This window comes from Sander lucioperca, chromosome 3 (assembly GCF_008315115.2).
Source record: "Sander lucioperca isolate FBNREF2018 chromosome 3, SLUC_FBN_1.2, whole genome shotgun sequence".
Taxonomy (NCBI): Eukaryota; Metazoa; Chordata; class Actinopteri; order Perciformes; family Percidae; genus Sander; species Sander lucioperca.
Window position 1 is genome coordinate 10,216,572 of NC_050175.1, and position 27,799 is coordinate 10,244,370.

Sequence of the window (27,799 nt, forward strand, 5' to 3'; positions counted from 1 at the left end):
TTTCTTGGTTTTAAAGGCTTCATTAAAGTAAAGTGATGTCATTTTCTTGGCAGACTGTTCTAGCTGTTTTATTTTTTACACTTATGTATTGTAGCTACATTATTGGTGATTGTTTATCAAAACTCTCATTGTGTTAATATTAGGGTTGGGCATCGTTTGGATTTTAACAATTCTGATTCCAATTCCGATTCCATCCTTTGGATTCCGGTTCTTATCGATTTCTCGATTCCGATTCTTTGAGGGGTGGAGTTGAAACGGGTCACATGCCTTTTTTCACAAATAAGAAGAAAGTTTTATTTTGATTCAATGGTGGTTTGCAGTTTTACAGCTTTTTCAACGTAAAATAAAGCCAGACTAGAGCGCTGCTTACTGTGCTCCAAGGCTGCAACACAACAAGCGCCTGGCCGCTTCGTTAAACCAAAACTTGCGCCTATTAAATTGGGAAGCGACGATCGGATTTGAAACCAAATCCTCTTAACGATTCCAAACGATTCCAATAAAGAAACGATTCTACTGGAATCGTAATTTTTGAAACGATTCCAAGTAGGAATCGGTTCTCGATGCCCAATCCTAGTTAATATTTTGTGAAAGCACCAATAGTCAACCCAGCAATATCGACATTGATGTATTTGGTCAAACATATCGTGATATTTTTTTATTTTATTTTTCTTATCGCCCAGCTCTAATTCCAACCAATTCTTTCCCTGTTACTCATAATTCTAACTATACCTCCAAAAGAAAAGCTAATAATAGAAGTGAAACTCGGGGACGCCTGCTCTTTTTTAGACTTTTTTATTTGACAAGGGAAAGTTGACTTTTTTGGCAACACCTTGCTTCACTCATTCTGCTGTTGAATGAATTCATATCGTGGGTCTGCTTTGTACAAAAAGTCTTCAACAGTTGGTTACAGTTTGGTGCGTTCAGCTGCTTGTCCCGTAGACACGTTTCTTCTTCCAAACGATAATATTGTATATCATGTATCGTGTAGTGAAAATCTGATATCATGAAAGCCTCTATACAGATGGATGAGGAGAAAGATTTGAGATAATGGACATCTTTTGGAGGTGTGAACAACTCAGCTTAATGTGATTAGTTGCAGGAGTTTTGTACGTTAATGTGCAAGTCAGGAAAAGAGAACACAGCTATTATCTATATCCGACATTGAGTCAGTGTGACTCAATTTCACAGCCGTATCCGTGGCAGTGACTTTCGTCACAGAGTCCCTTGCCATTACATGTTGTGTCATTTTACTTTACTTTTTTTTTACTTTACTAGCAGGAAGTGCACAGATTGGACCAAGAGAACAGCTTTCCTCTGTCTTTGTGGCTAAAATGAGTGTGTGATATGGGATGCTGCTAAATCTCAGTAGCTTTGACTAGTTCAAGCTAATAAATGAATTGATCTGTTTTAAGATAGTCAACTATTAATTACACTAATCTGTACTGTTTGACTTTTTCAATGGTCTGTTCTATGTCTTAGTTCTTATCACCAACGACCTGCTAGTGTACAATAAGACAGTACCTGCTGTGTGCATGTTCCTTCTTGATGTCGGTCTCTTTGCAAAGCGTCCATTTGCGGCACGGCTTGAGTAAAAATGTGGCGCTTAAACTTTGGGTGCCGTTTATCATTCAACTGGAAATGATGATGTTTTGGATTCTTAATTCACTGGATTACCACAAAACAAATGCCCCCCACTCTTCTCACAACACTGTGTTCTGTGTCATATGCAGGTTACACGAGGAGGTCAAGGACTTCTACGACTATATCTCCCCACGGCCGGAGGAGGAGAAAATGAGATTGGAGGTGGTGGACAGAATCAAGGGAGTCATCTACGACCTGTGGCCCAGTGCTGAGGTACGCATCTACCAACAACAACAACAACACAAACTGAGTTAACTCTTTTTTTTTTTTTTTTTTTGGGTGAGTTTTTGGTTTGGATCGCAGAGTGAGACAGACTACATTTTCCAGTGTGCCACTGATAATCAGGCCCCCAGCTGTTAAAAGCTTGGCTGTAATCTGAAAGCTACTAATGCTGCGTAACCCGTGTTTTCACAACCTTCTACCCGTAAAAGTGCCCCGGAACGGCAGTCAAACCCGTAACTTACTACCCGTGAACTCGTACCAGATCGTTGTACTCCCAGTTACAGTTTTTGACGTCACACACACACATAAACAACAATGGCGACCCCTGTTGATGCTGTACAGACGCCGGTGATTAACGGTGGTAAATATAAATAAATAGACATAAATAGGCAACGTAAAGTAATTCCGCACATTGTAAAACCAATACACGTACGATTGTGTACTACTACAGGTTATGTTTATTAAATGAAGCCCAAAATATGTCGCCGACTTGAAATCGCTAGTATCAGCTAGCGCTAGCTAACGTCAACGTTAGGTAGCCGCTAGCTAGCGCTAGCTAGAAGGGTTTGTCGTGACTTTGCCTGGAACGCTACCAAGTCGTGAGTCGTGACTTGGGAGTTGTAACTTACAGGCTAAAAATTGTGTCTGGAACGCAGCATAAGCATCACCAGAGCAGGGTTCCCACAGTCATGGTAAACGTAGAAAAGTCACGGAATTAGTCAAATCCTTAAAGGTTTTTGGAAAAGTCATGAAACTTTGTTGTTTAATGAAATGACTTGGTTACAGTTGTCTTCCGTTGATAACCTTCCACGTATTATTTTCTGTAGCTGTTGAAGTATCGTAGCTCAAATATGCCGTCGATGCGCGACGTTTTGTTTACTATCACTTACATTTCTTCATTTTCTCCCCGCGTTCTGTCTCTTCCTCCAGCTAGCCAAAATGATGTTTGAATCTGATATGTTTGAATAATGCCGGGCAAGTCTACATTTATTATTTCTTGGCTCTCTACTGACTGATGCAATTTGTAACTGTCATTAAAGAGCCATGAAATATTACATAGTATGTAGGCTCTATACATTTTTTTCCAGTCATGCATCCAGAAATGATTTTTATAATCAAATGCATTAAGAATAGACTGATGATACAATCGGTTCCGTTTCCCCTTGTTCTTGAAAGCCAGTATCAGGAAATGTATTGACTGCGCCTGTAGTTTGAAGTTTTTGAAGTAAATATGAACATTTAGAGATTGAAAAAAAGATTTTCATACAATAATTAACATTTGGAGTAAAGTATACTATACGGTTATGTTTGTGTTATACATTGTGAATATTCGTGGAAATGTTATTATGGGTCCTTGAAAAGTCATGAAAAAGTTTTGAAATTTTGTCCATGAAAATGTGTGGCAACCCTGCTATTTTGCTTTGGCAGAAACAATGTGATTTGTGTAATAATAATAATAATAATAATAACTTGCAATAGTGAAAATAGTCAGGTCTATTTTATTTTTTTTTAAGATTATTTTTTGGGCATTTTTAGGCCTTTATTGACAGGACAGCTGAAGAAATGAAAGGGGAGAGCGAGGGGGAATGACATGCAGCAAAGGGCCGCAGGTCGGAGTCGAACTTGGCCCGCTGCGTCGAGCAGTAAACCTCTATATATGGGCGTCTGCTCTACCAACTGACCTATCCGGGCGCCCCCTGAACACAATGTTTGTTGCACTGGTTGAATACTATGACCAGGCTACCTTGGCCTCTGTACTTTACAACAAGCAATTACCACACTTAACATATGAGCCGGCTAATGGCTACAGGCTTCCGCCTTTCATAAAGCATCCTGTTATTTTCTGTTATCGCCCTGCTGCACAGTACTCTGTTTGGGCCATGTTATCAGCGCCACCTCAGGCATTCTTGTACATGCTGACTTTGATCCTGCTGATAGAGCAGTGTGCTTCAAAGTGTGTCTGCCCTGAGCTTATCTGTTCCTAAATTAAGGAACACAGCACTGTCCCAAGCCTGCCCAGTTTTATACCTTTTCCACTTTAGAGTGAGCAAGGGCAACTTGGTCATCCGCTCAGCGAGATGCTTGTTTAATTGATGAGCTTAGATGCGTAGACGTCTGTTGCCACACCGAATCACAATCTTGACAGGTAGACTGTATATGGAAGCTTGTCTAAGTCAGCTGTACAAAAACAATGTCAGTGAAAGCTTCTCTATGGTAGTTCAGTGAAGCATTTGAAATGTTTTTGAAACTCTTTGTGAAACCGACACTAACAACACTCTGTAAAAGTTTGATTGGAGAGTGCCAAAATGAGATAAAACATGGCTAACCTTGGTGACCACCTGTAGTAACCTCACCCTTCACAGAAGTCTCCAGGACTTATTAGACACTTATTCACAAACATGGCTCTGCAATCAGCTTAGCCCCGGACATGTGACTGGGCTGTAACCAGAGTTTATACTACTGCTTGATGTGGGATGTAGGTAGGTTGGTTTAGGAGAGTAAAGGTAGGGTCAAGGCTTAACTCTATTTCTGTTCAGACACCAATTTGTGCGCTGCCCAGTCAAAGGCTAAAAGGTGGATGGTTGGAGATATTTTAGTCACTTCAATAGCATGCAGGTTAAGAGTTAAGGCTAAAAGGACGGTTTTGTACGTAAACATCCTGCAAGTTGGGATTTTCACAATAGCCAATTTCCACATCAATGTGACATTATACTTGCTTGTTTCATTGAGGCCACCCTCGTCTTTAATCCCTCACTTGAAATGCAACTTAAGTGGTTTTTCAATATTCACACTACGCAGTCTTTCCTTTAAACCCTGATGGGCAGTTTTTGTATCACACGCCTGTGCAGTTAGTTTGGGCTTGTCATTAAATCAACACTATGTTGAGTTGAAGAATGGTGATATTTATGCACCTTGGAGAACAGGTTTTTGTAGTAGTGATAGTTAAGCTTAGTGGGATGCCTGCAAGTTGATGCATGCATGGTGACACAATTCCAGTCCATGTCAGAGTCTCTCAGAAAGAACTATCAGAGCTAGAAGAGAACATATTAAAAGGTATAAGCAACTGTCAAACATAATGCTAACAAATATTCAGGTGTAGGATGTTTTGGCTGTTCTGCAGGATGTGCATAAATGAACGAAATGTATTGAATCAAAAAAAAAAAAAATGAAAGAAATAAATGTCTGTAACGGTGTCCCCCATCTCTCCAGGTCCAAGTGTTTGGGAGTTTCAGCACTGGTCTTTATTTGCCAACAAGGTGAGCCATTTGGTTTCCTAAAGCAGCCATGAGATTTAAACACATGCTTGCTCTTTTTATCTTTGCCAAACTGTGAATGTGAACTGGCCCCCTACCAAAAATACTTATCTCTGTTACGGATAAAGCGTTCCGTCTAGCCAGCAAATCTTTATTTGCTTTTGTTTTGAGGATCAAGTGGTTAAGTAATTTTTAGCACCCCAGATCCTGGATCTTCTTTGAAACACACACACACACACACACACACACACACACACACACACACACACACACACACACACACACACACACACACACACACACACACACACACACACACACACACACACACACACACACACATTTTCCCCCTATCCCAGAATACAATGCATATCTTTCTGTGTGCTTCTCTTATTCTGAAAACAAAAAAAGGGTATTTGCCTCTGTTTAAGTTACAAGGTACAGGAAATTTACGCTGTGTGCCTGTATACTTATGTTTGTGGCTGTTTGTAGTGGGTGCTTGTGTATAACATTCTGCATGTAGTGAACACATAGCACCACTAAAATAGTACACACTCATCAGTTGGCTTCCTTAAGCTCCGTCTAAAGTTGCACATTGCTTATCCACTAGAGGGAAGCAAAACCACATATATCCAGTAAGCCACCATGTGGAGATATTTAAAAAAGGGCTGTCATATGGTTTCCTTTTTACTGTATTTAAAGCCCCCATATTGTAAATACTGTAAAAGTATCAAAACGCTCAATCCATAGAGAAATGCACACAGCCCGTATTCAGAAACTGTGCTTTTAAATGAGCTATCAGGACTTTTGTACGGTTGTGACTACAACTATACTATATATAGATAGAAAGTGCCGCTACAGTGGCATTACAGTCATTCCCCAGCTGCAATGACGGTGCAGAGACTTTGAGAGCGCAGATGCAGAATACCCGGAAACGCTGACCAATCGGAGCATACTGGGATTTTTTTGGGAGGGGGGCTTAAAGAGACAGGTGCTAAAACGGAGCGTTCCAGACAAATACAAGTATATTCAGACAGACAGTATGAAATATATATATATATATATATATATATATATATATATATATATATATATCATAAATGTGTAAACATAAATAAAGTGTGTAAACATGTTCTAGTAGCAACCCAAAATACAAGTATAAACCAGAAAACGAGCATGATATAGGACATTTAAAATCAGTTCCATGTGAAGAAAAACACCATTGTATAATGCCTTGGTTTACCTATGGCAATGCAATGCAGAGACACCTCTGAATTGGTGGGCTGTTGTAATAAGCTACCATTTAAAGAGGTCTTGCATTACAGTACAATGGTAAATGCTGAAACATAATGCAATACGGACTGACTCTAATGCCAGTTACATAGCACTCTTTATCAGAGGTTTGCTAGCATTAGCCACCATAAACTGCTGGTAGCAGCAAAACCCCTGAGTGTGCTGAAGTGAGCAAGCTTGTACTTTTCGTGTGTAGGTGGAAGATTGTGTAATTTGTTGTTACAAAGGTTACATAGTCTACCTTTTAAAAGCCACATGCAGTTGTTGGTGTGTGTCTACAGTGGAAAGGTTTATTTGTTAATGCTTGTACACTTAGGACCCCACATGTAATTTGCGCTTCTATTTGTTTGTCAAGTGATTCGTACAAAGTTTGAAGTACACATTTTCGTCATGCGAGAAATGCTTTCTTTTCCCAGTTTTTATATGATCTTAAAGTACTTTGAATTGCCTTGTTGCTGAGATGTGCTATATAAATAAAGCTGCCTTGCCTTTCCCTGCCCCTGGTGCTGTTGTATGAGTTGATTCTGTATGATATAAAGTGGACCTAATTGATACCATGTCTCTCTTCCACCAGTGACATTGACTTGGTAGTTTTTGGGAAGTGGGAGACCCTCCCACTCTGGACGCTGGAAGAGGCTCTCCGGAAAAGGAATGTCGCAGATGAGAACTCCATCAAAGTTTTGGACAAGGCCACGGTAAGGCCGTGCTCACTCGCAAGTGTGCATTGCAGTGTTTCCTCTATGTTGAATTTGTAGTGGGATTTGGATTTGGAAATCAATCAAATCACCAATTTATTTTGTTTTAGTATCTCAAGTACAGCACCTTTTTTTTTAAAATGTAAAGGATTTGAATAAAGCTTTTTTTGTGTTTCAATTTTGACTTCTGTAATGGAATTTAAATCGCAGATTAGCACTCTGAATCTGTGCTCAAGTAATTTAGTCAAGGATTAGATTAGTAAACTAGTAAAGCGTTTTGTTTTCAGGCTTACAATAGACTTGAAGGGAAGTTATGGATGCAGGATTATTTACAAGTCTGTAAGTGTCTTGCAGCCCAATGTCAGAATGCACTCGAGCCAGGCGTTTGATTGTTGTGATTGTTTGTTTGTTTTTGTTTCCGACTGCCTCAGTCATAACAGCACCTGTAAAATGTGTGTTCCAGGTTCCCATCATCAAACTGACGGACTCCTTCACTGAGGTCAAAGTGGACATCAGCTTCAATGTGAAGAGTGGCGTAAAAGCCGCCCGGCTCATTAAGGAATTCAAAGAGGTACAGTTTTACAACGCTTTTTGGAAACGTTCACAAAAATGTCTTTCCCGTATTCTTACGTTTACATTGTATTTTTGGAATACATAATCTTCATGATTAACACCTGCAGCCAGTGTTGTTGCTGCTTGAAGTGTTTGACATTGTTTGAGCATTATAACATCTTGCCTGGCTTAGACTACTTGTCCTGTAGCACAGAGGTGGAAACATTTTCCGCAACTCTGTGGAAGTATTACCTTAAAAAACGGCCTTTTGCTATCCCACAAATTGCTCTTAGATCTTTAATGTTGTAAAGAAGCCTGAAATATTGAAATCAATATGGTACCCTTCTCACAACATAAAAAAAACCAATACAGTTGCTATTTTAGAATGTAAGGGGTTCTCAGTAGCACATATAGCTTTTAACAGCACTTTTTAACAAACATTTAAAATCACAGAAAGTCATTTGATTCAAAAACATTGCTTAATGGAGATTTTATGTCTTTTGTGACATATCAAGAGTAATTATTTCATAACCATCTTCAACTGGCAATATCAGAATGCGACAGTTCAATTGGGCCTTCGTTATATTACTACCTACACTTTTTAGAATTAAAATGATCATGTTTATCCTCTAAAGCAGTAGTTCCCAAAGTTTTTTCAATAATGTACCCCCTTTGAATTGTTTTGCCAAGTACCCCCTGACCAGCGCAAAACAATACAGGTACAATACAGCGCTGGCAGTGATACATTTAAAACGACAACAACCTTGTAACTGAAAAACATTTAAATGCCACGTTTCAGATGTTTAGAATCCATCACTAAGATCATTCATTATTATAGTATAATTATTTTCAGAATAATGCATGACATATTTTTAAATTAGCATTTTGCAAAAATCTCACGTACCCCCTGCAGTCCTCCAAAGTACCCCTAGGGGTACGCGTACCCCCATTTGAGAAACAGTGCTCTAGAGCAGTGGTTCTCAAACTTTTTTCAATAATGTACCCCTTTTGAATTGTTTCTTTAAGCCAATTACCCCCTAATTATTTTCGGTAGGAAAAAAGTGTATATAAACAGGAACAGTACAGCACTGTCAGCGATAGATTTACAGCCTTGTAACTGAAAAAAACATTTAAATGCTAATTTAAAGGAGGATTTCAGGAGACAAAAACTGTAAAAAAGACAAAAACTTGGAAAAAGATGGTAGAAAGAAGGAAGGAAGTAAGGCAAGAATAGGTCAAAATAGTATCAAAAACTTCAAAAACAGTGACATGAGAAGAAAAAAGCGAGAAACTTGTAAAAAGTAGAAGGACAGTAGAAGGAAGGAAAGCAAGATTAGGTCCAAAGTAGGCGACACAAATGTTTTTTGGCAGGAAAAAAAAAGTCCACATAAAGAGGAACAATGTTCTGGACAACAGCCCTGTAACTATTAAACATTTTGTTAAATATCTCACGTACCCCCTGCAGTCCTCCAAAGTACCTCTAGGGGTACGCGTACCCCCATTTGAGAAACAGTGCTCTAGAGGGTGCTGTAGGCTTCCACTTCAGAATCAGAAAAGGGTTTATTGCTACAGTAAGTTACACCTATGTGGAATTTGGCTTGGTGAATAGTGCATACATACACAATCAAACATAAAAAACATTAAAAAATAAATCATAAATACAGAAACAAATGTTTACAAAGTAACTGTTTAGCATAAGAAAAAGGAGGCTGAATGGGTTGAGTGCAGAATGCAAAAAATACATGGTTTGTGCAATGGGCAGATGTATAGTCCAGATGTATTCCTCACTACTGTATGTTCTTACTGTGTCTGTCTTTTGTCCTGTAGAAATACCCCGTACTGCCTTACCTGGTCCTGGTGCTAAAGCAGTTCCTACTGCAGAGGGACCTCAATGAGGTTTTTACTGGTGGAATTGGCTCCTACAGTCTCTTCCTCATGGCTGTCAGCTTCCTGCAGGTCAGATACACTTGGTCATCAACAACTCAGTATTTGTCTTGATCTTTGACAGACATTGGGCCCTAACAGAGAACTCTTTAGTTTTATTTATGTCCTTTTTCAATTGCTTTTTTTTAATGACAGTATTTGCAACATTGGTGATTCCTGGAACGCCCGGAATATATTCCTGAATATTTAGAAAAATATCAACAATTCTGAACAAAGAACAGTTAGAGACAGCACTATATGCAGTAGTCAGAGTAAACGACTATCGTGCTATTTCAGCATCTAAAAGTCTCAACAGTGACATTTCCTGAACACTGTGAATTCCCACTCACTTAACCATTTGCGATAATTCTGACATCCACTCGTACTGTGTATTTTCCAGCTTCACTACAGGGACGATGTGTGCAGTCCCAACATCAACATCGGTGTTCTGCTCATTGAATTCTTTGAACTCTACGGTCGCCACTTCAACTACCTGAAAACGGGTATCAGGATAAAAGATGGCGGTTGCTACGTTGCCAAAGACGAGGTTCAGAGGAACATGATGGATGGCTACAGGCCCTCCATGCTCTACATTGAGGACCCACTGCAGCCAGGTAGGAACGGTGAACGCAAAGGATAAAGGGGTTTGGCATGGGAACGGCATGTATTGGCACATTGTCAGGTTATCGCATTTACACAAAGTGACCATCTGTCTCGTCTACAACAGATAACGATGTAGGTCGGAGTTCATACGGTGCCATGCAGGTGAAGCAGGCATTTGACTACGCCTATGTGGTGCTCAGCCACGCTGTGTCGCCCATCGCCAAGTACTATCCCAATAACGAGACCGAGAGGTAAGATTTGGATTAGTGGGTGATCGATCACAGCATCCCTCAGCCAGTCAGTTTATTGTTGCAATGTTCAGTCATATAATGTCACTGTTGTCAATCATAAGATGAGGGTATTTCAACTGTTGTTTCTCATGGTTGGCATTATTTGATCATACAGAAAATATCGGGGCATTACCAGTTACATTTGCTTTCAGACTGCTGTATTAAAACTGGTATAACAGGAATACCTCCTTCTGTATCCCATCACAGCATTCTTGGCCGAATAATCCGGGTAACACAGGAAGTGGATGAGTACAGGGAATGGATCCGAAAGAACTGGGGGAGCCCGTCTCAGAATGATCCGCCACTCAACAGTACGTTCAAAGTCTTTGACATTAAAATATTTCTTGCAGTCCTATGGAAACAAAGATTTGGCCCAAATCTAGGTCTAGGTTTAAGTGAGGGGTAGAGATGGGCTCTACCTACAGGGCTCTATAAGCTTAACTTTGGGCTGAGTTGACCTTTGTGTCTACATTTTTCCCTTCTCTGTTTCCATAGGAAATGACGTCAAACTGTTTGAGTCCCAGCAGCTTGATGAGTGCAACAACAACGTTCCAGATGATGACGCTGAAGTAGTTCTACCTTCAGCTCCCCGCAGCAAAACCTCCTCCAACTCCTCCTCTCCATCCCCTTCACTGCGCTCCTCTCCCTCCTCCTCTCCACTGTCGCCTTCTTCCACGTCCTCAACCTCCAGCTCCAGCGATGCGGTCAGTCTTGCGCACACACACACGCACACACACACATGCACACACACGCACACACACACACACACACACACACACACACACACTGTGTGCTATTGCCTTTATCTGTAGCACTTAAAACTTCATTAGTAAAACCTAAGGTGACTAAAAGCTATTGACATACTATTTACTCTTTTTTTTGGTTTTCGCCAGGACTCTGATGGCACGCCGTGTAAGACAGCCAAGCAGCAGTCTGGCCGCGGCTCCAGCGCCCACAGAGAAAAGTCTGTTGTCGTCAATAACAACCGAACACAGAGCCACACTAACAGCACTCCATCTGGAAGCAACAAGGGAGGAAAGGTAAGATCAACTTTACTTTATACGTACACATACAACACATTATGCATCACAGAAAACCTGTACTGTTACATGTGTGTCACTAAACGCACGATATAAAAGTCGGTGTGTACAAATAGTTCATTTCTGAAAGCGTAACACATTTTGTGGCATTTTCTTGTGAAGTATGCTTGATAAAGAGCAATAAAATTAAACAATTTTAGGGAACACATTACTTGAAGGCATCTTCATGACACACGAACCCTAACCCTAACTTGTCATGACAAAAACCGAATGACACTTACTAAAAGAAGCGTTATCTCATAAACGTTTGACTTGTTTATAATGTTTATGACACGTTCATGACAGTGTCATGTCACTCTTATGTAGATACCTTGAAGTAAAGTGTAACCCAATTTTATTATATTTCTCCACCATTACCAGCCTACAGTATATTGTAATGAATACCCAAGGGAAGTCCTGCACTACCTATTTTTTTCTTTTCCCCCAGGCCAGGTTGTCTCGTTCTCATAAGGGCGGCCACCACGGGCAGCAGAGCTCCTCCTCCAGCAGCACCAAAAGTCATCAGAGCAACAAGCCACACCACCAGGGCAACAGCAAGAAGAGGAAAAATGTGCGAGACTCCACACAAGAAGACCTTTGCAGATAGGGGTGACCTCAACTGCAACCACCCCCTCCCCACCCCGCCCCCCTCCCCACCTCCCCGTCCTTGTCTGCAACTGACTGACTGTCCTGTCCCACTTCTGCTGCCAGACTCTGGCCTCGGGAGGTTTTTAGAAGTGTAAAAGCATCTACAGGATCTGTCTCTCTGTGGAGCCTTTCGGGGTGACAAAGCAACAATTTCTAGCAGGAGAAAAAAAAAAAAAAAAAAAGGACAAAAAAAGAATTGTTATAGGAAATGGGGTTTAATTTATTGGACCTGAACTGAAATCACAAAGGATATATGCTCATTTGCTTCCCAATAGCTTCTTTTACGGAGCGGTTTTGCTTCCCCCACAGCCAGCACCTACAACAACATGCCTCTTGCGCCTCCTGCTGTACAGGAATAGACATGTCGGGTGTCTGGAATCTACTCTGGAGCAATACCTGGAACTGCTGGCTGGAAAATTGGATGAACATTTTTATGAACGAAAAAAAAAAAAAAAAAAAGAAGAAAAAAAGCAAATGGCTGAAAATGTACAAAAATGTCATGTTGAAAAACAGACAAACATTTACACAGATTTTATTAAGATGGTAACTTACAAATGCAATCAGTAAGAGTGGGACATAACTTATGCATGAGAATTTTTTTTGTTGGTTGATTTTTCTGTTGGATTAATCTGTTTTATGTCTAAACAGGTTATACAATGATTTGTACAAAAAAAAAGGCATAAGCAAAAAAAAAAAAAACTCAAAAAAAAAAAAAAAATACAAGAAGAAAATGTTTCATATTACTTTTTTTACAAGCTATACAAGATATACCGATCGATGACATGTAAACGTGCACATCTTGTGCCCTCAGCTGTTTGGCCAAAGCCAAGAGCTGGTTTGGGTCCCATTGCCAACATAAATCATCAGCATCTACTTTTACTTCTGGTTGCTCTCTGTGAGTGTGCTAAAGTGTTAACATTTAGCCTTTACTGTAGTGAGCCAATGCTCACATACAACCCTATAGAGCTCTAGAGCTCAATAGCACAGCCACATCAGTGTAGAGGCTATAAGACTACAGGTTTAAATTAATAAGGGGTGATAGTGGTTTTATCGAGAAATCCTACACTTGAAAAAAAAAAAAATGTGTTAACAATACAACTGTGGGTGATAATATGTTTCTTTAGTAATTTACCCATGGCAAAATCATTTGTATTTGTTAAATGTATTTATTTTTTTATTAATTATATGAACATAGATGGATAAATGTATTATTAACATTAGAGCCCATATCTTTGAGTCCTATATTTGAAGTAGGATAAGTTGTGGGGAGGGTGGGGTGGGAACAGTTTTATTCAGGTACAGTCAAATTACCACCTTTTATTATTATTATTTTTTTTTTTCAGTGTCAGTTGAGTGACCAAGTTACTTTGAGAGACCATTTTACTAGACCTACAGTGAGAAGTCTATGTGGCTGGTCTACTTACTTTAAAAGGGAGCTGAATTTTATTTTATTTTATAAACTATCATAGCAACAAATACTTGTTCATTGTGTCAACCCCAACTCCCCGCTGTCATTGCAGTACAACAACTAACCTGTAGATGGAGGCATTGCTCTTAGTCTGAATCCACAGAGCGTGGGCTTGTATACTGCATTTGGATGGTTCATCTCTGCGTTATGTTTGTGATTGGCTGATCATATTCTGACATTTCAACTGAATGAGCAGCTGCACATAGAAAACCTGTTGAGCTGAGTGCTTGCCAGAGGGAGTTACAAACCAAAGCACACCACAATCCTCTTATTGTCGCTCTCCAAAATGTGACAACAACCACCCACAGTAAAACAAAACAAGTAGCCAGCAATAACGACCACCTTTCATGATATATTATTACTCCACCACAATGACCACTGCAGCCACAGAATGCCACGCTCACTGCTGAGCGAGTTTAATCTCCTGTGTTAAGACAGCGAAGCACATTTGATAAGTACATGCACTAATTAGAGCCAATGATATTAGGTGTTAAAACGTTTAAAGTACGGTTACTTGCCCCCCCCCCCCCCATTCCCCCCATCCCTTCGTGCTACAGTTGCGGTTTAAATGCAGTATTTAGCCTAAGCGCTGGTTTTGTGGTAGACGGACAAGGAGGAATTAAGTTAGCCGTGCCATCTGAATGTCCACTGACCATGTGTCTTCACTGCAGGAAGGCTTCAAACCCAACTGTACTCATCTGAAACGTTGTTTCTCTGCAGCTATTACAATTCATGCAATAAAAAACAGTACAATTAAACCGCGTGTTGAGACAAGTTCTTGCTTTGCCTTCGAGTCGTGTTGTGACTTTCTGCTCGAGTGCTAGTGGTTCAATGGAAAATCCACAAAATGCAATGTTATCTGATATGAAAAGTAGCGATACAAAAAAACAAACGTGTGTCAGAGAGGTTTGGTAGGCGCGTGAGAGAGATGGAGGAGGAGGGGCATTGTCACTTGGAGCAGCGCGCGGCGGGGACATGTACACGCGCTCCCGTAGCCTTTACCTACCGGTCATCTATGTAGATGTTCCCGCGGGACATAACTTAAATCTTTCAGGTAAGTCACTACAACTTCTTCGTTTAATAGAAAAGAACGGCTCCTAGTGAAAGCTTGCAACCTGAAACCCATGTGGCAGTTACCACTCCGCTTAAGGGAAAGGTTAATTGTTGCTTCGCTAAAACAAAAACAGTTGAAAGACGGATTTCTTAGCCCAAGAAGTTTTCACTTCTGTCAAGAGATTTCAATTTTGGGTCGAAGGTTATACTAAGGTGTTCATGTTTTTCAGAGTTTGGAGTTAAAAATGTCGACATTTCTTTTCTGGGTTTTCGTGCCGCGTTTTCACCTGGCTGCTCTTTTCATCCATATGCTTGATTTTGAGTTTGGTACATTTCGGGTTACTTGAGCTAGCCTTGAGCTCTTCCTTTTTTTCTCACTTGAATAGAGCTGACCGTTATTTAACTTGGTTGCTTTCACACCTGGGCAGTTACGTTTGGTCCGTTTTAACCGAACCCTGGAGCGTTTCCTCCGATAGTCCGGTCCGTTTGGAGTGCTGTGAAAGCTCATTCAAACTCTGGTGCCGACCAAATAACCAAAACTCTAAGTCCGCTTGAAAACGAGGGTCTCGGTTCGCTTCCAAGTGCACTACAGAATCAAGCATGTCAATTGAAGAAAATCTTTATATGTTCCTTGCCAAAAAAAGTGAACCAAAAGCAGTGCAATTACTTGCCTGCAATTTAAACCAAACTTATATGATTTTAAGGGACGGTAACTTTTAAATCCATAACCTATTATGACCATAAATCGCTCGTCGTCTGTGTGACAACACATCTTAATCCCTCTCTCATCATAGCTCGCTTTCTCCTTCACACTCGGTCTTGTCAGCTGCACGTTTGGCTTCTTCTAACGTAGCCTGGTGCTATCTCACCGTACATTTGACGAGGAGTTGTTCGTTAAGTATTATTGATATGTATTATAGATAAGTGCCTCAGCCATGAGCAGTCAGTGGAGCACCATAGGCAGGTATCCAAAATGAGCTGAAATCAGTCAGTACATTTGTTATTTCCCTTCTAATGATCCTGTCCTGGTTTTTTCAGTAACCTGTGTAACGTTAGGCTATATCACGAATTCATCACAAATACGTCTGATTATTAAAAGAGAGATTATAGAATATATATATAGAATATAATGTGTGAAACAATGCATATATATATATATATATATAGAATATAATGTGTGAAACAATGCTGGTGTTCAGTGTATCATCCACATTGGTTTTCTGAGATTTTCTTGAAAATTCTGATCATTTCTTTCGGGGCACTGCAGTGAAATCTATGTCTTACCAGTCAATTTGTGTTGTCTTTTGTCAGTAACTTGGTGTTCTTTCAACTAAGCCTGGCCCCAAAATACCACCAGGACAGGAAATGTATTTTTAAAAAATTTTTTTTACAAGTATGCAAAGCACCCAATATCTTGAAAGAGTTTATCTCTTCATATCTCTTCCTGGAACGTTATGCTCATTGGCTCAGCAGGACTAGCGCCCCAGTCTGTGTCTGTAGCTAACTAGGTTTTACAGTCTATGCTCTGTACCCTCTCATTTCAGTCACAAGGGATGTTGGTCTCTTGTAAAAACTACCACATAAAACAAGAAAACATTTTGAACAATAGAAATGACATAGAATAGGACTATTAAGGATTGTTTTACTCCAGCTGGTACGTCACTGCTCTTTCCTTCAGTCATTACTTCACATCCAGCTTTAATGTTAAACAAGTGGAGTTAAAGCAATCATACACAGTATGACATTAGTGTGTCATTCCCCCAATAAAACAAGGTTGAATCGAATTTTGTTAAGAGTTCACAGCACTGAATACTTACTCTGTATAACCCAGAGACCTCATTGTCATCAGATTTCATTGGAACTACTGTCTATTGAAGAAACAGTCCCGAATTGGTTGATTTACTGTTTATTTATTCTGGTACACCACAGTGGATGTTGAGAGCCATAGTTTTATGTCTAGCTCAAAGATACATTTACATTATGGACTTGTTTACATGCTTTAATGTTCAAAAAAACCTTTTTCTCATACTGTCTGTCTGAATGTACCTGCACTCACCCCTCTGTTTGAATCTGTTTTAGTGCCTGTCTCTTTAAGAAAGCCAAGTCTGCTCTGATTGGCTTGCAAGATAATTATGGTGCACCTTTTGTAAAGGTAGTTCTCAAGCTGTGGATGGAGATGCTTCGATGGGTGGGGCTGCATATTCTATGAGCCATAGAAAGCGTAGCAAAATCAGAATGGCTCGTTGAATCCCACGTTTTCTGATCTAGGCAGCCCACTAGAAACTGACTGGGTTGTCTTATTTCCCATTTGGGAGTTGAAAGGCACTCCAGATACCCAAATGTATGTGCACAAGCACTGAAAAAGTTAGTTTTTTCATGATTATGTCTTCTTTAATAGCCTAGATTATGAACATAGTTGCTGATTAATTTTAATAATCGACTGATTACTTGACTAATCGTTTCAGCTCTAATGTATTACAAATACTCTGGGGGATAATATGTAAATAATAAGCTAGTTCAATCAATGTGGGTATTTCACTTCCCGTTTAAACACCAGCCATAATTCTTCCATTAAATTCCTTTGGCTGTAACATTTCCTGAACAAGTTGTAAAGTGGCCTTTTCCTGATCTCATCATGTAGTTTAAACATGGGATGAAAGGAAGTCTTGAGGTTTCTCTTAGTGGCAACAAGAGATTGCGTAGCTATACAGTACAAATGTCTTTAAATATCATATGGCACTGTGTTTCTTGACTAGAAAATGTAGATTTGCTGATTAAAGCTGGTTGCTCTAGCTGAATAGCTATTGTTGTTTGCACTGTAAACTAAATACCTTGTTTCATATTTGCAAAGAATAGAAGAATGAAAAAATGTGCAAACCCTGGGCTTAGATACTCAATGTTTCCTGCCACTGTAATGCAGCGCACATAGATACATTTAGCCTCATGAATGTGTCCATAGTGTCACCATCTGTGTGTGTGTGTGTGTTCATCATTTGGATGATTACATCACTAATCCCTTTGTAAATGGTAAATGGAGATAGCTTATGTGGTCACCAGTAGCAGATTTTCTGTGACGAGGACAGAGCTTCATCACTTTCATTATCTAGCCAGCAGCAAATATTAAAGTCAAATGCACTTAAATAATGATTATAATATAACTGGTTTGCCACAAATTTCTCTGAGGAAAAAAAGAAAACAAATGCATAATGTTAAAGATCAAGTGAGAGAGCAAACAGGGCATTGACCTTGAGGTATGGAGCTCATTTGTGTGGTTATAATAAGACTGCAGAGCGGCCCTACGATGGGCTGGGATTGCATTCTTGGTCATGGATCAGTGGCTCAATGCGCGGCTGGAAGGCCTAGGCCCTTTCATAGAAAGGCTCCCATCTAGATTGTGACATATACTGTACATTGGCATTTGCCATCGGTGTGCAATTATCCATTGTGATGCTGCGATGTATCTCATTCTGAAATGATGGGAAGCTTGTTGTGATTGTGCATGTTATTAGATTAATTTACCAGTTTGATGGATCTGGACAGGGACCGTCTGTTTGAGTGTTGTGCAGCATAGACACACGTGCGCCCACACACACAAAAAGACAAACTTGGAACAGATCTGTACTGTTTAGAGTGACGCAGGAGTCTGCTATCCTCATCGTTTGTTTTGTGACCAATCTCTTAATAACCAGTGGTAGAGTTGTTGTGTGTTTCTTTTTCCTCTGTCATGCAGCCTCAGCTGACATTGTAGAAAGCGTAAAGCAGCGGTTCTCAAAGTGAGGTTTTAAAACTTTCAAGGGTCTATCAGTAAGGGTTGTCCAAAATGGAGCATCTATTTTTTTAGAGAATCCTTAATTTTTCAGATTACATGCTGCCTGCGCTGTTATGTTACATCCAAAGTAAAAACGGTGATGGATTTGGTGTCCCCTGGGACAAAATTAATTGGATCATTTAGGCTTTTGTGGACTAAACTGCATTGCTTTAGGCATCATTATCATCAGTCTGTATCCTTTGGTGCATCATTATCTGACCAGGCTTTGGCCATGGTTCTTGGCTGGCAGGTGCCTTTCTTTATTGAACCCCCAAAAAAAAGTGAGAGTTTGTTTAGTTTGACTCCTCCCTAGTTTTGTTAAAGTTATACAAAACAAACCAATTAGTCGTCAAATTTGTTATATTTGTACATTATCACTGGTGCTAAAGAGCATGCTGCTGAGTTGTGTGGCTTACCAAAGCAATTGCATACATACATCTGCAAACACATGCATACACTACATAGTTTTGGTCTGTGCTTGACAATGACAGTGGCCTTGACAGGAACTATGGGGAACCTCCACAGGAAATGTGTATGTGACTTCTTGTTGCAGATTTTCTTTTAGAAGTAGGGTTGACACTGTCTGTCAGACACACACACACACACACACACACACTCGTACTGCTTTCAGTGTCTTCTGTGCTCTGCAGCTAACTATCTGCTAGGGCTGCGCGATATGAGGAACTTTTGTGATATGCGGAAACGTTGCAGAATATGGCGATAGCGATATTACTTGCGATAAATAAACAAATATTAGAGTGAACTCAGTTGTGCCTTTCTGCAGCTTTCAGGATTCTGCTTAAGTGCAACAATTTGCTTGTTGAATTTAAAATGAATGAAAAGGAAACGATTTCCAACATTCGTTTATTAAACAAATTGAACTGAATTGAATATAAAAGGCACCACTAACAAAAAGTGAGAGTTCCATTTTAAAGTGTAGTTCTCTGCTGATATTGTCTTTTAACTGACACAAAAAAACCTCGGAGTGTCTTTCACGATATGTATATTGCGACAGTTGATATCGCGATGACGATAAAAAAAAACCCGATATATTTTGCAGCCTATTAGCCTACTATCTGCTCTGTTCTGTTCCCCACCCACCTCCCAAACAGCATTATTTTCTAAAAACTACTTTGTGACAGATGATCACGAATGTATACTTCAGAGGGTTGGAGAAGGATGTGTGCCAGAATAAACCCTCTAAACCTCTCTACTGCTGAAAACTCTGTTTCAGTAGAGAAATGCCATCCAGCTCTGTCTTCTCTAAGCATACTCTGAAGAGAGGCAGAATTGCTCCCATAATAGGCATTTTCTGTTGTCATTAGACATTATGATGTTTTCCAAATGCCCCTAGCCTCTCATAAAGCTGATTATTTCACCCATTTTTCTGCGCTCTCTCCCGTCGTCTCTCTCTTTGTCTCTCATCTTTCATTCTCACTTTCTCTCATCCACTTTCGAGCAGGCTCTCTGCTCTCTCTCCTCCTCAGGCTTGAAATGAGAGAGGATCCTTTTGGTGGACAGTGTGCTAATCCCTGAACACTCACTGGGGACTAATCGGACTCATTAACTCAGACTCTGGTGCTTCCAGCCAGAGATCAGCACTAATCCTTCCCCAGCACAGCCTTTGCCATGCATGTTAGAAATGCTCTTTCTCTTTCCCTGTGCTGCTTTTTCAATGCAAATTAAAAGAGACGTCAAACTTAACAGAAAAGAATTATGTCGCCTGTACAAAGTCATTTTGCTATGCCGTGGACACGGGTCCACATTTAGCTTTAAACATCCCCTCAAGATTATTTCTGACACAACGTAGCCTATTTATAATGCACTTTTGACAACGCATGCCACGTCAAAGGTTTAAACATGGCAAGAATGTAAATACAGGAATGAAAACAGAGCAAAAACATTAGTCATCAGATCATCGGTCAGTGATTCATTTCCACCAAAAAGTCTGGATTGTTTTTACACTGCTTAAGCTTGTTTGATCTATTTAAAGTGAGCCTAACCTCATGTCATTACCTACTGGTCTCAGCGTGTGAGGCTAGGGTGTAGGGTGGAGATGACCTTTACTTGGGTGATGTCTCTCTCCATCACTCACTCCCAGGATTTCCCTCATTGTGCTGTGAAATCGTAGGAAGCTTCCCCCACTGTAGAAAAATAAGGAATACCAGCAGGACGTTAGTAGGAGCGGGTTCTCTGAAGTCACTCAAAGTTCAAAGGTTCCTGTCATTGACGTCATTCAATCTGCGGGAGACTCAATCTCACTGTTTTAACTGTTTTGTGTAAAGGAATTAGGAGAGCCATGTTTGGTACCAGTTCCTAAAACACTCTTTTCTATCCCATGTGTTTTCATGCATGCCCTGGCTGTGCACGCCTGCCATCATAAAAATGCCACTGTTTCCGCTTGCTGCATTGTGCGTGATGCACACGACTGCGCTTTGCAGGCACATATAGGATGGGGCAAAGCCATCCAGTGATTTAAGTTAATTCTGTGACAGACAGGTAACTAATGTAAAGTTTTTGGGCTCTGTTTGGTTTTTGTCAAAATACATGCTGTTGTGTTCTGTAAGCTGTAGCGGATCAATAGCTTTCTTAGACACATGATACTAGGCCTGCACGATTCGCGGAAAAATATGAATCGCGATAATATGAATTCTTTTTTTTAGCTTAGAATTAATATCACGATTCTCTGCCACGATTTTTTTTTCTCACGAAGTGTAATGTTTATTGCACACGTGAACCATGACAAAACAAAACAAATTGGCAGTACCAAACAATGCGCATCACCACAAGCCTGTAAACATAGAGGCTTCAATGAATAAAGATATAAAGTACATACTGGCCATTTAAGTACAGTAGGCTACCAGAAATAGTGACATATAACACATTGATCTGAATATGGCCCTGATCCAGGCTCTATCTGAACTCCTTGAACATGTCTTTACATAATTAAAACATGTCAAATGCTTTTAATAAATTAATTGAAGGAAAAAATTTGAAGTCATTTAAAAATTGTTGTGTTGAACGTCAAAAAGTACCGGCTACCGACCATTACCTTGAAACCATCCAGCAAATAGACGGTACTGTAGGGTGATTTAACGTCACCGCTCATTTTACACACAGTTTAACAACAAAACAAAACGCTGAGTGAACATTACTACGTTTTTCATGTTGGTTTTGAGTGGTATGCACCCCCACTAACGAAAGCTGTTTTAAAACGGTAACATTAATACAGCGTGTCGGAGGAATACAGCGTCTCCTGCAGCGGGGAGTCGGAGGCAGAGGGACCACAGCGTTCGCTAACGTTAGCTTCTTGTCTCATCTGGGGTCTGATAAACTGTAAATTCATCAACTTCAGTGTCCACAATGCCATTTTCCAATACACTGTAGCTGTCATATTTCACTGGACCCGCGTGAGTGCGGATTTCATGTCGCGGCTTTCGTCGCTGTTTGTCACTTTGCCTAAGATTGAGTGACAAGTAGTACTCGCCCTGTTGTTTATTTGGTTGCCATGACTTCGCAAGTGATGACGTCCTGTCACTGTTCCAGTTGCTCACCCTAAAGGGGAGAGAGAGCGGGTGACAGTTCGCTTGAGTTCAGTAGAGCAGACAGCTCTGCAGAGTCGTGTAATTACGACTTTATGACTTTTCATAAACGGATGAAGGAGCGAGTGTACATAGGGGAAACCCTGTTGTGCATCTGCCCTATTTCTGATACCATGGCGGCAGAAATGTTACCGTGGCAGGCCCTAAACGTTTCTGTGTCTGCCTGGGTCTTGCTCTGGCAATATTCCTTAAAGGGTAATTTCGGGTTTTTTCAACCTGGACCCCATTTTTTTCCCCATGCAGTTGTGTCAAAGACTGATGTGACCAAAACTCTTTGAAATTGGTCCAGTATTGAGCAAGATCTCAGTGACTGGACGGCACAAACCGAGCTGCAATGTAACCTTGATTGTTGTCCATTAAAAGTGTTTTTACTTTGCTACTGACAGGCTGAGATTGTTATTAAAATTGTCTGACAACATTATCGATTTGACAAGGTGACTTTTTGTCAGAATACGGCGGTGTGGAGAGTGGAACACGAGTCGGGGAAAAAGGCGTTCTGGGAGTCTGTTGTTTCGGAGTATGGCTACAGAAATGATAGGCTCCTGTTATCTAAAAGATTGTCAGTGCTGTGGTAGCTCAATATTTAAATGATTTCGACAATGTGGATGAGGTTGTTATGAGAGAGAGAGAGAGAGAGAGAGAGAGAGAGAGAGAGAGAGAGAGAGAGAGAGAGAGAGAGAGAGAGAGAGAGAGAGAGAGAGAGAGAGAGAGAGAGAGAAAAGACTTGTATTATAACTAAAATGTTCTCACTCATCTTTTTAGGTGGCTTTTTCATGCTACAAAATGGTAGCACTATAACACCCTGTGTGTATACATACCTTGGATATTAATTATGTATTGTATTTACATCCTATATTCTTTTGACACCATCTGACCTCTAATTTTCAGTCACACTTTTTCAAGACTGCTAATGTATCTTGCTCGGGAAAGCAATTGAGGGGCCCTAACAGGCCATGCCCTCTTTTACTTCTGCTGTGTGAAGAGGATCAGTGCCACAGAGATGGGATGCTTTGGAGTGCCATTAGAGAAATGCCTCTTCACCCTGTTGTCTGTTAAATTGTTCCATTTCCTGAGCATCTTTACCGCCCACAGCCCCTTTGTGAAAATACTAATTACAATCTATCTTTACCAGTTTGGTGAGAACATGTATTTCAATCTAAGCACACAATCTTATTGAACCATTCATTTATAACCAAAGATACAATCAATCATACATTCAGACCCCTAAATCTTGCATAATATGCCCATAATGCACTGGGTAAGTGTTGGCCGCACAATGCTTTGAGCCACATGGATACATGTGAGATAACCTTGTCTGGCTTACTTTTAGATTGAATGCTGTGTCGACGTTAAAATACCCTGCGGCAAGTATCGGCCGATGCATGCCTCTTGTGAATGTTCGTTTAAGTGTGGATGTTGCAGATGTGTGGGTGTCTTGCTCGCTCTCTTTATTCCCCATTTCAATTTCAGTGTTTTTTTTGTGCTTGCTGTGGTTCAAGGACATTATGTAATGCTTATGAGAGCTTCCCATCTGGAGAAGTGCCATTGAGACAGAGTTTGCAGAACTCACTTTGGAACTGAAAAAAAACAGCTTACCTGTGAAAGACATTAGTAACTGAGGACACTAAATGAAAAGAGGAATTTGCAGTACAGCAGGTAAACCGCTCTCAGGCTTAAGATTTTTTGATGGATTTTTTGGTGAGTGTCAATTTTTGAAGATATATTAATAATACTAAGTAATTATTTAGTTGGTACACAGAGGTCAGCACTTGGTGGAGGTTGTTTTGTGACCGGTATTGTACGAGTATGTGCATTCACTCTTTCAGAAATGTGTAGTGTTTGCATGTCACAGGGAGGCTTGCGGCACTTTGCTGCTTCAACAAGCCACTCATTGTGCTCTGCTGGTTAATGAGTGAAAAGCCCAGATTGGCTCGCTAATAGATGACCTATCAAATGAATACTTAGTGGAGACCCTAAGATAAAAGGGGGATATGCAACTAGATTGAGGCTGGATGGCAGTCCCAACAATGTACATCCGGTGAGCCAGACCAAACTGGAGAAACAACGAGATTCAGGAACTTCTGTCGGTAAGGGTCAAGCGTCGAAATCGGCAGACAAATTCAAGGAACGACAAGAGACTTAGTTGTTTAGGACCAAATTACGAACTGGCAAAGCGACTGTGCCATTCATCATTCATGGGCTACTGGATTTACCAACGACTTACTGACATCACCTAGCCTATATACCATTGATGGATCACTGGTTAACCTGTTGCACCATTTATACTGCATCCACAATATGGAAAAAAAAAAACATGAATCTAGCACAGTATCATCCTGGTTGATGAGAATTTGGTACTGTGGTAGGGGTGATAGTAGATCAAACAATGTCATGTCTAAGGCTGGGCAATATATAGATATTATATCGATATCGTGGTATGAGACTAGATATCGTCTTAGATTTTGGATATCGTGATATCGTAATATGGCAAAAGTGTTGTCGTTTACTGGTTTTAAAGGCTGCATTACAGTAAAGTGATGTACTTTTCTGAACTTACCAGACTGTTCTAGCTGTTCTATTATTTGCCTTTTCCCCACTTAGACATTATGTCCACATTACCGATGATTATTTATCTGAAATCTAAGTGTGAAGATATTTTGTTGAAGCACCAATTGTCAACCCTGGAATATCGCAACAATATCGATATCGAGGTATTTGGTCAAGAATATCGTGATATCTGATTTTCTCCATATCGCCCAGCTCTAGTCATGTCATGATTTATTTATTAGGAGCACTGTGGCCCCCAACTAAAACAATGTAGGGGCACAGGCAGAAAATGTTAGGGGCGCACACCTTAAATCGACCTGCAATGCAATTTTTCACATTTCCGTTTTACTGATAATGCTTTGGGGATAAATACAGAAACTACAATGTTGCTGCTGTTTTATTTTAGTTCACAGTCACATTTTAATTGAATGGTTGGGTGCGGTCTGGCGCCCTGTATAGTCCTCTTGTTTTTGTAGAATTAGCATTGAAGTGTAGACCTCCCCACATCATTACAGGGAAATAACAGTGGTGTGAGTGACATTCACAAGTAGAATTGTATTTGTATGTTTAATGGTAATCATTTCATTTAATGAAATGATAACAAAATGATTCACTTCCGAATTTGGCTGAGGCACCCTTTTGACCTTGCTATGGCAACGACTGCCTTTAAAAGATCTGGTTTCCGTTCCAACACACACACACACACACACACACACACACACACACACACACACACACACACACTGCATCCTTTGTGAGGCTGTCACAGGGGCTTCTGCTATCACCATTTGGATGCAGTGGTCCAGTGGAGAGACCCAAAGCTTTAGGCTCAGATGTCGCATAGTTAAAAGGATATAATTTCATTAATAATAAATGATGGTTAGCTAGCCAATCCTGTAATGTTATCCTGTCTTCCAGTTAATACAAGAATTATACAATAACCCAATTTTGCTCAGCAGAAATGGTTTGTGTTTTGTATTGAGGCTACATCCCTTCATTTGTCAATATAATAGAAGAGGATTTCAGTTTTACAGCTTTTAAGGGACACATACTCCTTTTATAAGGGCGTAAACCATGGGCCCTTCATTCAATTATAAATATTTGGTTCTTATCTGCATCTGTGCTTATCTATCCTACCTACAGTAGATCACTGTTTGCCCTGACATAGCTTAAAGTCAGTGGTTGCTTTCATAACAGCATCCATCTGTGACTAATTGTGCAGTGGCTGCAGGTTCCCTTTTTATGAAGCTGTCCTTGCTGAGTTGTTAGGGAAATGAGTCACAGTCGCTAAGGAAGTGATATGGTGTGCGGTCGACTGTATGTCACAGGGTGCCCTTCACAAAAGAGAGCTCTTGAAGCATTGAAAACTTGTGAGCTTGTTTGTTAGAGCTCTGTAGAAATGCATTCCTGATGTGGAGAAATGACGACAGAAACCGAAAGGAAAGTAGAAAGGTGAAGGGTGCAAAAAGAGTGGGAGGTGTAAAATTGCATTCACTATTCTGAAACTTCCTGTCTTGAAACATGGTGCAATCTGCTCTAGATTAATTGACAGTCAGACACATACACCTCTGTGCTTAGACATGCTACATTTTACAATATAAGTTTTTTTTTTTAGGGGACATTTATCCCGAACGCATCAAAAGTAAAAATCAGCTACTCTGCACAGTGTAGCAAATGTAATTTAGTTCAATTATTTCTAACAGCTCTGCTGTGCTGACAGTATAGCCTATTGAACAAAAAGCTCTCGGTGTTCCTCTTTCAGATGAAGTGTGTGTGTGCGTGTGTGTGTGTGTGTGTGTCTCAATACAAGGTAGGCAGTGATGATTTGGAAGGTTATGAACAATGATGTTGGTGATTTAAGTGAATTAGGAAAACCCAGTGTCTAGGGTTGGGCAATGTCCTCTAAATTGGCAGTTGACGATGCTCACAGTAAAACATGGCGATGGACGATGATGTCGTCGGGGGGGGGGTTACAACTTGACCTACTTTCACTTAGCGAACTACGGTGCAGTAAAGTCAATCAGATGTCCGTGATCTGCGTAACGACAGTACAGTGGGACGTTTGCCTTTAACAGAGCGACAGTAATAACCTAATATACCATCATTACTGAGATTAAACTACATTCTCGGTTATGTTTGCACTGAATAACGCATTCAGTGAACAGAAACATAACTCTTGCAGCGCACGTGAACAGATGCGCAATATTAGCTCACACATAAAATAGCACCCTTGTGAATTAGCCGTCCCGTACCTACAGGACATCAGACTTACTTATTGATGCACGCACACAGTAGTGTCGACAAACTTAGTCCAATGAGGGGAGAAAGGAAAGTGGGATAGCGTTCCACATTAACGCTTTTTTCTCTCTCGCTCGAGAACGCTGTGTCCAACGTTACTAGCAGGTAGAGCGAGTAGAGCAGATAGAGGGGGAAAAAGTAGCTTCCACCTAAGGGGCCCATCTTGCATCCTGTGCAGCACAGCGCAAAGCCCGACGCAAGTGTCTTTGCTAGTTTAAGACCGACGCACTTGTCAATTTCCCGTCCAGCGGCCGCAACTAGGATTATTGTGTGTCTGACAGGATGGGGCGCGTGGCATCACGATGGTGGCTCTCCATCGTGATGCGATGATATCGCCCATCGGCACAACCCTACCAGTGTCTCCCAAGCTGACTGTGTAGGATACCCAAAGATGCGTCTTTAAACAGTTTCAAGTAAAGTCTTTGGTAAAAGGCAGGTAGACAGCGATCACTTGAAAACCAGTCTGTCCAAAAGCTTACAGTTATGCCTTTTCCTTGGATTTCTCGGTTGCTGAATTTGAGTAACATAGTTCTATTGGGAGTGGTTGTAATTTACATGGGTGAGTAAAGGGTGATATTCTATATTTTTCTTATCAACAATCCAAATGAAAAGTATTAGCCTAAATATTGTCTGTATCCATAGCCGCCTGTAGCTTATTCCTGTCTGTCATAGACCTCCAGTGTTGTCCAAAAACTAGCTAACATATCAATGATGACATGCTTGCACTGGGTGACATTTTCCTTCATTACAATGAAAATGCACACTGTAGTTTATTTTGAGTCAATACACTGTTCAGGCACTGCAGAGGTAGTTTTACTCACTG

The 27,799-nt window shown here is 40.5% G+C and overlaps 2 protein-coding genes and 1 long non-coding RNA gene across 4 annotated transcripts in view; 2 read left to right on the plus strand and 1 right to left on the minus strand.

Annotated features, from left to right (window-relative positions):
• Positions 1–12,175, plus strand: part of tent4b (terminal nucleotidyltransferase 4B) — a 25,379-nt gene extending 13,204 nt beyond the window's left edge. The window contains exons 2-12 of the mRNA XM_031281572.2: positions 1,731–1,854; positions 5,074–5,120; positions 6,985–7,105; positions 7,569–7,676; positions 9,485–9,613; positions 9,981–10,194; positions 10,308–10,434; positions 10,681–10,784; positions 10,969–11,177; positions 11,367–11,513; positions 12,001–12,175. Coding sequence (XP_031137432.1) covers positions 1,731–1,854; positions 5,074–5,120; positions 6,985–7,105; positions 7,569–7,676; positions 9,485–9,613; positions 9,981–10,194; positions 10,308–10,434; positions 10,681–10,784; positions 10,969–11,177; positions 11,367–11,513; positions 12,001–12,159 — 1,489 coding nt within the window. The 3' untranslated portion in view covers positions 12,160–12,175. The remainder of the gene's footprint in view (positions 1–1,730; positions 1,855–5,073; positions 5,121–6,984; positions 7,106–7,568; positions 7,677–9,484; positions 9,614–9,980; positions 10,195–10,307; positions 10,435–10,680; positions 10,785–10,968; positions 11,178–11,366; positions 11,514–12,000) is intronic.
• Positions 5,620–27,085, minus strand: LOC116037621. The gene is made up of 3 exons (XR_004101904.1): positions 26,940–27,085; positions 22,058–22,060; positions 5,620–5,630 (listed from the first exon to the last, which is right to left on the minus strand). It is a non-coding gene; the product is annotated as an uncharacterized LOC116037621 (long non-coding RNA).
• Positions 14,601–27,799, plus strand: part of adcy7 (adenylate cyclase 7) — a 71,076-nt gene continuing 57,877 nt past the window's right edge. Inside the window, exon 1 of one of the 2 annotated variants that reach the window (XM_031281566.2) lies at positions 14,601–14,722. The gene's annotated coding sequence lies outside the window, so the exon portion shown is untranslated. Of the gene's footprint in view, positions 14,723–15,687; positions 15,709–27,799 lie in introns of those variants that run through there. The other variant, XM_035999272.1, reaches the window with a different exon arrangement.